Source organism: Spermophilus citellus, assembly GCF_964194105.1.
Source record: "Spermophilus citellus genome assembly, chromosome: 13".
In the NCBI taxonomy this organism is placed as follows: domain Eukaryota; kingdom Metazoa; phylum Chordata; class Mammalia; order Rodentia; family Sciuridae; genus Spermophilus; species Spermophilus citellus.
The window spans coordinates 14,206,157-14,214,881 of NC_138193.1; the positions used below are offsets into that span (position 1 = coordinate 14,206,157).

The 8,725-nt window shown below is 48.7% G+C and overlaps 1 protein-coding gene across 2 annotated transcripts in view; it reads left to right on the top strand.

Annotated features, from left to right (window-relative positions):
- The window catches only part of BCL2L11 (BCL2 like 11), an 82,579-nt gene extending 76,135 nt beyond the window's left edge, over positions 1 to 6,444 (top strand). The window contains exons 7-9 of one of the 2 annotated variants that reach the window (XR_014018641.1): positions 1,492 to 1,527; positions 2,676 to 4,415; positions 4,786 to 6,444. Coding sequence is in view for 1 of the 2 variants with exons in the window: in XM_081265198.1 (XP_081121324.1) it covers positions 1,492 to 1,527 (36 nt within the window). In the remaining variant the exon portion in view is untranslated. Of the gene's footprint in view, positions 1 to 1,491; positions 4,747 to 4,785 lie in introns of those variants that run through there. The other variant, XM_081265198.1, reaches the window with a different exon arrangement.
- Positions 6,445 to 8,725: the final 2,281 nt, after the last annotated feature.

Consider the following 8,725-nt stretch of genomic DNA (forward strand, 5'->3'; position numbering starts at 1 on the left):
TAGATAGATGGATGACTGATGTTGAATAGATAAATATGTCCAGAGATGATAGCTATCTCAATCTATACCTGTGATATTAATGTATCCATAAAACAACTCAAAATGAATCATAGATCTAAGTGTAAAATGTAAAGCCATAAAATTTTTAGAAAAACAAAATATGAGAAAATCTTCAGGACCTAGTAACCAGGCTAGACCTGACTCTGAAAGTGTGTTCCATTAAGTGAAAATTGATAAATTGTTCTTTATGAAAATTAAAACCATTTCCTAGTAAAAGGCCCTTTCAAGAGGATGAAAAGACCAGGGAAAGATTATGAGAAATTATCTTCAAATAATTCTGATATCCAAGATCCTGGTAAAGGATTTATATCTAGAATTTGCAAACAACTATTAAATCTTGTTAATAAAAAAAAAATAAACAATCCAATCAGATATTGGACAAAAGCCAGGAGTGGTGGCACACCTCTGACATCCCAGTGACTCAGGAGGCTGACACGGGAGCAACTCAAGTTCAAGGCCAGCCTCAGCAATTTAACGAAGACGTAAGCAATGTAGTGAGACTCTGTCACTAAATAAAAAATAACATGGGCTGAGGATGTGGCTCAGTGGTAAAGTGCCCCTGGGTTCAATCCCTGTATCAAAAAAAAAAAAAGTTAGGCAAGACACAGAGACATTTCCCCAAAGAGGACACGTGAATGGCAAATAAGCCTGTGAAAATATGCTGAACGTCACTACCATTAAGGAACTGCGGATGGAGGCCACCCCTGCCCCACCCCTGGGCCTGTGGACACTACCTGAATGGACTTGGGTAGTACTGCTGCTGTGTCCAGTTCGCTTCACACGACACCCTGCCTGGAGGCTCCACGCTTGTCTTCGTGTGTTTGCAGTTCTCTCCACTGGTGATAGGACATGATTTATCACCAATCCATTCTGCTCCTTAGGCCCTTGGTGGGTTTGTTTTGGTAAATTCAGCACTTTTCAGTATTTTTTTAAAATATTTTATTTGTTCTTTTTAGTTCTATGACAGTAGAATGTATTTTGACCTATTCTACACACACACAGTAACTTCCCATTCTCGTGGTTGTCATGGTGTGGGGTTTCACGGGTCGTGTAATCATATATGCACATAGGAGAGTGTGATGGCCGATGCATTCCGCTGTCTTTCCTATTCCCACCCCTCCCTTCTCTTATTCCCCTTTGTCTAATTCAGTAAAGTTCTCTTCTTTCCTCCCCACCTCTTATAGTGTGTTCTCTCCACATATCAGAGAGAACCTTTGGCCTTTGTTTTTTTGGGGTCTGGCTTATTTCACTTAGCATGATAGTCTCCATTTCCACCAGTTACTGGCAAATGCCATAATTTCATTCTTCTTTATGGCTGAGTAATATTTCATTGTGTATAGACCACATTTTCTTTATCCATTCATCTGCTGAATGATTCAGTATTTTGTCCTCATCTTTCTTCAAGGTATCTCACTTTTCTTTTTCTTGCAGTGCTGGGGATGCACCCTGAGGCCCTGTGTATGCTAGGTAAGCACTCTACCTGACGGAACTATATCCCAGCCCAGTAACTCACTTCCCCTCAATGTGATCCAAAACAATAGGCACTCAGCCTTCCACGGAATTTTCCTTTTCCTGGGGCCAGAGCAGTGGCCTGCCAGTTTCTGACACCAGGAGGGCAAGTCAAATCAGGCAGGGTGTGTTGGGGACATCCTAGGCCAGGAGCCTGCCGGGGAGCCCAGCAGTCTTTGAGAGGCAGGGTTCTGCAGCCCTGGGAGCCGCAGCAGCCACGGCCCAAGCTCCCTGAGCTCTGCCAGCCCTGGGCTGGGGCTGGGCTCCCTGGCCTTCTGCCCAGCGCCTGCTGCTAGTCAACCAAAATGAGAGCCCAGGAGAGCCAGAGCCACAAGTTGTTTTTCTAAGACTTCCAGGGGATTATGTCATCCAGCCAGCCCTGTTTGCCCAAGAGGGGAGCCTCAGGTCTCCTCCCTGGGGACTCTCCTTAGAGCTCTCTATAAGAGGAGCAGGGAGAAGAGGGAGAGAGGGGCAGAGCCTGGCAGGCTGGAGGCTGGGATGGTGCCCTGCAGCCTCCTGGTGACTGCTCTGGAGACCAGGGGAGCAGATGGAGCCTCAGCAGAGTCCCGGGGCTGCTGAGCCTGGTTGATGTGCGCATGACCAAAGGGCATGGGAGGCATTTGGGAGAGAAAACCCCGAGAAGCCACAGGACCCAGGCAGAGATGCCCATCTGGTAATGACTGGGTGTGCTCTGGGGTCCATGTTTATCCCCGACAAAGCTGGCGTTTTCCTGAGAGCTGGTGACAATTTGGGGCACATGTATTTAGGGGGAAGGGCAAGTCCTGGGAAGAGCTTTGAGGTCAGGAGGCCTGGGATTGAGACTTGGCCGTGTGTTCCAAGGGCCTGTCGCTCTGCCCCTTGGCCTGCAGAGCTGCCCATGAGCTGCACTGGCCCCTGTGAGCCTGGGAGGTCTGGTATCTCCGGACACCCTGGTGACCTCATTGGTACACACCTGACCACCCCCGTTGCCATTGAGAATGACCCAAACCTAAGGTCAGAGTTAGTTTGTTCCCAAGCGGTGCGTTAGAGTTCAGTCCGCACCAGCTTCTCGGGTTACAAGGCATTTATTTGCTTGATTATTTTGGATGATCTGTTTTGAACCACAGAGGCCTCTCTGGGCAAGAACCATCGGCTTCAAGATCCTTGAACAACGCTAGCTTCAGATGACGTGGACAGGGTCACAAACAGGAGGCAAGGAAATTGGACACCCAGCCCGGAACCCCAAGGGTGGAATATGGTTCTCTGGTGCTACTTTTTTGGCACAGAGGATTGAACCCCGGGTGCTCTACCACTGAGCCACATCCCAGCCCTTTTAGATTTTTTTTTTTTAAATTTGAAACAGGGTCTCGCTAACTTGCTGAGGTTGGCCTCAAATCTGCCATCCTCCTGCTTTGGCCTCCTGAGTCCCTGGGATTATAGGTGTGTGCCACAAGGCCCAGTGGTGGGGATCCTTTGCAAAACTAGGTAGCAATGAGGATGTCACAATGAGGATGAAACATGAATGCTCAAGGAATGAAGGCAAAAGGCTGGGTGCAGTGTCTTCCTAGGATACTTCCCTCAAAAGGGTCACATGTCTTAAAGGATTCAGTTGAGTGGGTGTGCGGAGGTGCATGCCTATAATCCCAGGAGGTTGAGGCAGGAGGATCGCAAGTTTGAGGCCAGCCTCAGTAACTTAGAAAGATTCTAAGCAACTTAGCAAGACTCTGTCTCAAAATTAAAAAAAAAAAAAAAATTGGAAAGGGTTAGAGATGTGGCTCAGTGGTTAAGCACCCCTGGGTTCCATCCCTGGTATAAAAAAAAAAAAAAAAGTAAAAAATAAAGAGAAGGATTCAACTGAAGCCAGGTGAGGTATTTGAGGACAAACTATCAAAATCCAAAAGGATCCAGTGACGATGAAGTGCTAATGCTGTGAAGGTCATGTGCATGGAACAAGGGGCATTTTAAGATGACTTAAAATCAGCCTCTCCTGGGTTCTCTAGTCCAGAAACAGAAACCACCCAACATGTCCAATCAGGTCCAGCCTCGCGGTCCACTGAATGCCCTGGACGAAGCCACGACCTTGGAAGGAGGCCCCTCTAACCCGGTGGGCAGAGCCCAGCTGGGGCCCAGACCAGGACGTACCAGGCTTGGGTGCAGAGGTCTGCCCCCTCGTCAACTGCCCTGCTCGTTCTGCCGTCACATCCCAGGGCCCTGGGGCAGGTCACACGCAGGTCGCAACAGGCGCAGGACCCTCTGGACTGGGGGGGACTGTCAGACACCAAGCAGGGGCTGTGGGGCCAGGCACATGCGTGAGGGCGGCAGAGGCAGAGGAGGGCAGAGCGTCTGTCCCCTCAGTGCCTGGCCACAGGGGTGGCAGACCCGCCTGGCCAGTCTTTCCTTTCCTCTTCTTTCCCCTCCTCGGTGGCCACTGTGTCTGTGAAGAGCTCCGAGCGCTGGTGCTGGGCGTGGGGAGCACCCTCCCGGCCAGGGAACAGCCCCCTCTCCAGTTCTCCCTGGGGTTTGACTGACACTTCCTTTGGGGGCACAGGGCTGGGGCTGATGCTCTAGTTGGAAGGGAGGAAGGGGAGGCGGATAATGAGGAGGACCATTGTTCTCTATTTTCAAAATAAAGAACTTTGGCAAAACCCACTTCCCCAAAGGAGGCCACCGCTTGCGGTCACATTTTCTGGTTCAGGGAAGAACGGCGGGTCACCTCCCGTCACATCCCATTGTTCTCCTTCCCAGGGATAAGGGCTGGCTCATCTGGAAAGGAGCCTGAGGGACAGTGGGGTCCCACTGTGACCACATCAAGGACGGCTTCTGATTCTTCTGTCTTGTAAGATTGGCCCCAGGAGCAATCTCTGGAGGTGAGCAGGTTGTTGGCGGGTCCCGGGGGCGGGGTGTTCGGTGGATGGTGGGTGCAGTGGACGGTGGTGTGGGCAGGGCGCTGGTCAGCAGGAGTTAACTGAGGAACCTGGGAAGGCACACGCCGGTCCGCAGCCCTGAGGGCTTCCCCTGCACCCCTCCCTGCCCAGGTCTGGCTGTCCCCATCCTCAGCACTGGGTGTCCAGCTGGAGCTCAGGGGCCACCTCACAGCTTGGACTCTGGTCCATCCAGGGGCAAGGCAATTCCAGCTGCAGAAGTAAGGGTAGGAGCAGCATCCTGAGCCACAAGGAACTTTCTGGAAGATCCGCTGGATACTTTCCTCTAAAAAGAAATGCTCCTCTCTCCATGCAGGGCTGTTTTGAGAGCACCCCAGACCTGGCCTGGGCGGGTCCTCCGTCCTTCTGTCCACGCCAGGGCCTAGAGTCTGCGCCAGCCGAGAAGGCACAGCACTGTCGGCTGCTGATTCTGCTCACAGGCAGCTCATCTTTTCTGAGGCTAAAACTGAAACAGCTCAGAACGGCATGAAACCCCCTCTGAACCACAGCTCTGGTGTGAGTGTGATTTTTGAGAATACTTCTCCATTCCGTGAACGGGTTACCTTGTTTTCGTTGTCCGGCTCTTGACGTGCTCTGAGAACTCTCCAGAAACTCCTTTTCCAAGAATTGAGCTTGGGGCTGTGCTTACTGGATCTGCTGTCTTTGTCACATCTGCGGGAACCAAACTCTGGAGGGTCACAGGATAGTTAGCGTTGTTGACAGTCCTGTGACCCGGCGTCTGGGGTACCTGGTTCAGTAATTCTGGGGCTAAGGGACCAAGTGCAGAGACCTCGCGTGGCCACCCCAGGCCCTTGGCCAGTGCCCTCGCTGTGCTCTGAGGATGCACCTCCCCCGGGCAGCTGAGAGCTGGAGGTGAGGGTGAAGGGACGGGTCCCTCTCCCTGGGCAGCCTGCAGGTGGATACAGGTCTTTCAGGACTGACCTTGTGTCTGCAACCTCGACCTCTGGGTGCAAAGCAAGCCCCTTCCCCACTTCTGAGTCTTAAAGTATGTGAAGCAAAAATGACAGCATTAAAAGCAGTTACATTCGGTCATTTCAACGCCTCTCCTCAGTTTTGGTAGAAAAACGGATCCGTAGGGGTGTCTGCTCTGCATGATGCCGCAGACGCCTTGGCCCGTCCATGTTCCCAGCCTCTCCCTTGGCAGCTGCAGAACACATGTTCTCCTCAGTGCAGATGGGCTTATTTTTTTTTTCTTTTGGTACCAGGAATTGAACCCAGGGGCGTTTAACCACTGAGCCACATCCCCACAACCCTAGCCCTTTTTATTTAGAGACAGGGCCTTGCTAAGTTGCTTAGGGCCTTGCTAAGTTGCTGAGGCTGGCTTTGAACCTGTATTACTCCAGCCTCAGCCTCCCCAACCACTGGGATTACAGGTGTGCAGCGCAGTGCCTGGCCAAATGGCTCTTGCCAAGCCGAGACACTGCATAAGTACAGTAAGTCGGGCACAGAAAGCCAAGCACTGCGTATTTGCACTGAGATGGGCAAGCCAAATGTGGCCTCTCTGAGGTCGAGAGTAGAACGGTGACTACCAGAGGCTGGAAGGCTGCTAATGGGCACAGGGGTGCAGCTGGACAGAAGGAAGAGCTCCTCACGGTTCCCAGCACGGGAGGGGACTATGGCTGACGATTAACTGTTGTTCTCAAAAGGTCTAAAGTTAGCCTACTACAGTGCCACAGCTCCATCAGGGTTCATAGAAGCACAAGCACTAAATCCTATTAGCCCAGATGCTGGTCAGCAGATGAATGGATTCAGAAACCATGGTGTGTGTGTGCAATGCAGTTCTGCTCAGCCTTTTAAAGGAATGAAGTTATGGCATTTGCCAGCAAGTGGGTGGAAATGGAGACTATCATGCCAAGTGAAATTAGCCAACTCAGCAACTCAGGTTGAATCTCTCTCTCATATGGGGAAGTTGTAGTAAAATAAAGGAAAGGGGAGGGAAGGATAAGGTTCCATAAAGAACCAATCAATACAAACACAAAGGAAGTCTAGTAGAGCAGGGGAGGGGGAGGGGAGGAAGAGGGGAGGGGGAGGGGGAAAGGAAGGGGAGGGGGAGAGGAAGGGGAGGGGGAAGGGGAGGGAGGGGGAGGGGGATCCTGAACTGAAGTCCATTTCCACGCACCTGTGAGTTTGTCGGGACGAACCCCATTGCTATGTAGAACCCCCCTAAAGCTCTAGTGGGAAAAGGGGGGGCGCAGCAGGCAGGAAGGAAAGATGAAAGGAAAAGTAATTTAAAATAAGTAAAAGAGAAAGAAATAATATGTATAAGAACAGGAATAGGGGCTGGGGATGTGGCTCAAGCGGTAGCGCGCTCGCCTGGCGTGCGTGCGGCCCGGGTTCAATCCTCAGCACCACATACCAACAAAGATGTTGTGTCCGCCGAGAACTAAAAAAAATAAATAAATAAATATTTAAAAAACTCTCTCTCTCTCTCTCTCTCTCTCTCTCTCTCTCTCTCCTCTCTCACTCTCTCTCTAAAAAAAAAAAAAAAAGAACAGGAATAAATGACATAAAAACAACGAATTGAGAAAATTAGCAAAGCCAAAAGCTGGTTCTCTGAAAAAGATCAAGTCTAGCGAGGTTAACCAGGAAAAGGAAGGACACAGGCAGCTCAGTGACACACGCCTGTGATCCCAGCTACGTGGGACTTGAGACAGGAGGGTCATAAGTTGGAGACCAGCCTCAGCAACCTAGTGAGGCCCTGTTTTAAAATAAAAAATTCAAAAAGGGCTGGGGTGTGGCTCAGTGGTAGAGTGCAAGTGGGTGCAGTTCCTGGCATAAATAATAATAATAATAAGAAGAAGAGATTACATAACTTCATGATTGGGGGTTGAAAGAAGGGTTATCACTGAACGATGCTACAGATATTGAAATAATGATAATTTTATAAAAGACATTATGCCAACAAATTGAGCAACTTAGGTTAAAAGAACAAGTTCTTTTAAAAATACAGCACGTGTGTAACTTACAGATGGTACAAGGGAAATCTGTGGAGCTATTACGGAAATAAAATTTATTACAAAAATATTTCCAGAAAGAAAACATAGGTGAGTCAGTTTCGTTGATTCTGTAAAACATTTAAGAGAGAAAAGACACTACTTACAGATTCTTTTAGAAAACAGAGGAAACAAAAATACTTCCCAATTCATTTTAGAAGCCAATACAATTTTTATTTATTTATGGTACTGGGGATTGAACTCAGGGGCACTCAACTGCTGAGCCACACCCCAGCCCTATTTTGTATTTTATTAGAGACAGGGTCTCAGTTGCTTAGCACCTCGCCATTGCTGAGGCTGGCTTTGAACTCACGATCCTCCTGCCTCAGCCTCCCAAGCTGCTAGGATTACAGGCCTGCACCATTGCACTTGGCTAGAAGCCAATATTGTTTTAATACAAACCCTGACAAAGACATCAGAAAAAATAAAAATAGCCCAGGTGTGAAAGTTTTTAATGAAATAACAAATTAATCTAGTAATATATATAAAGAATCATACAGCATGCTTAAGTAAAATTCATACCAGAAATGTAACTTAGGTTATCATCAGAAAATCAACAAAGCAATTCACCATACTAACAGAATAATGGAGAAAAATGATACAATTATTTCAATAAATACAGAAAAAGCATTCAACACTCATTTATAATAAAAACTCAGAAAGTTAGGAATAGAGGACATCGTCTCAATCTGACACTTACAAAAACCCTACTCTGATACGGTATCCAGTGGTGAAATACTGACCGCTTTCCCTGTGACAGGGACCAGAAGAGGATGTCCTCTCCCCCCACCCTTCAGCCTTGTGCTGGAATCTCAACCGTTGCAATGATACCAGTCAGAGAAATAAAGGCATGGAGATTAAAAAGAAAACTCATGACTGACTCCACACATATTATGATTGTGTATGCAGGAAAACCTAAGAAATCCACAAAACAAGAATTAGAACAAACAAATCAATGGAACATGGTGCCAGAATATAAGGTTACTATTAAAATATCAAATGTAAACTGGGCGCGGTGGCACACGCCTGTAATCTGAGCAGCTCGGGAGGCTGAGACAAGAAGATCACAATTTCAAAGCCAGCCTCAGCCTTGGCGAGGCGCTAAGAAACTCAGTGAGACCCTGTCTCTAAATAAAATACAAAATAGGGCTGGGGGTGTGGCTCAGTGGTTGAGCACCCCTGGGTTCAATCCCTGGTAACCCCCCCCCCCCCAATATCAAATGTATTGTCAGGGACTAGAAG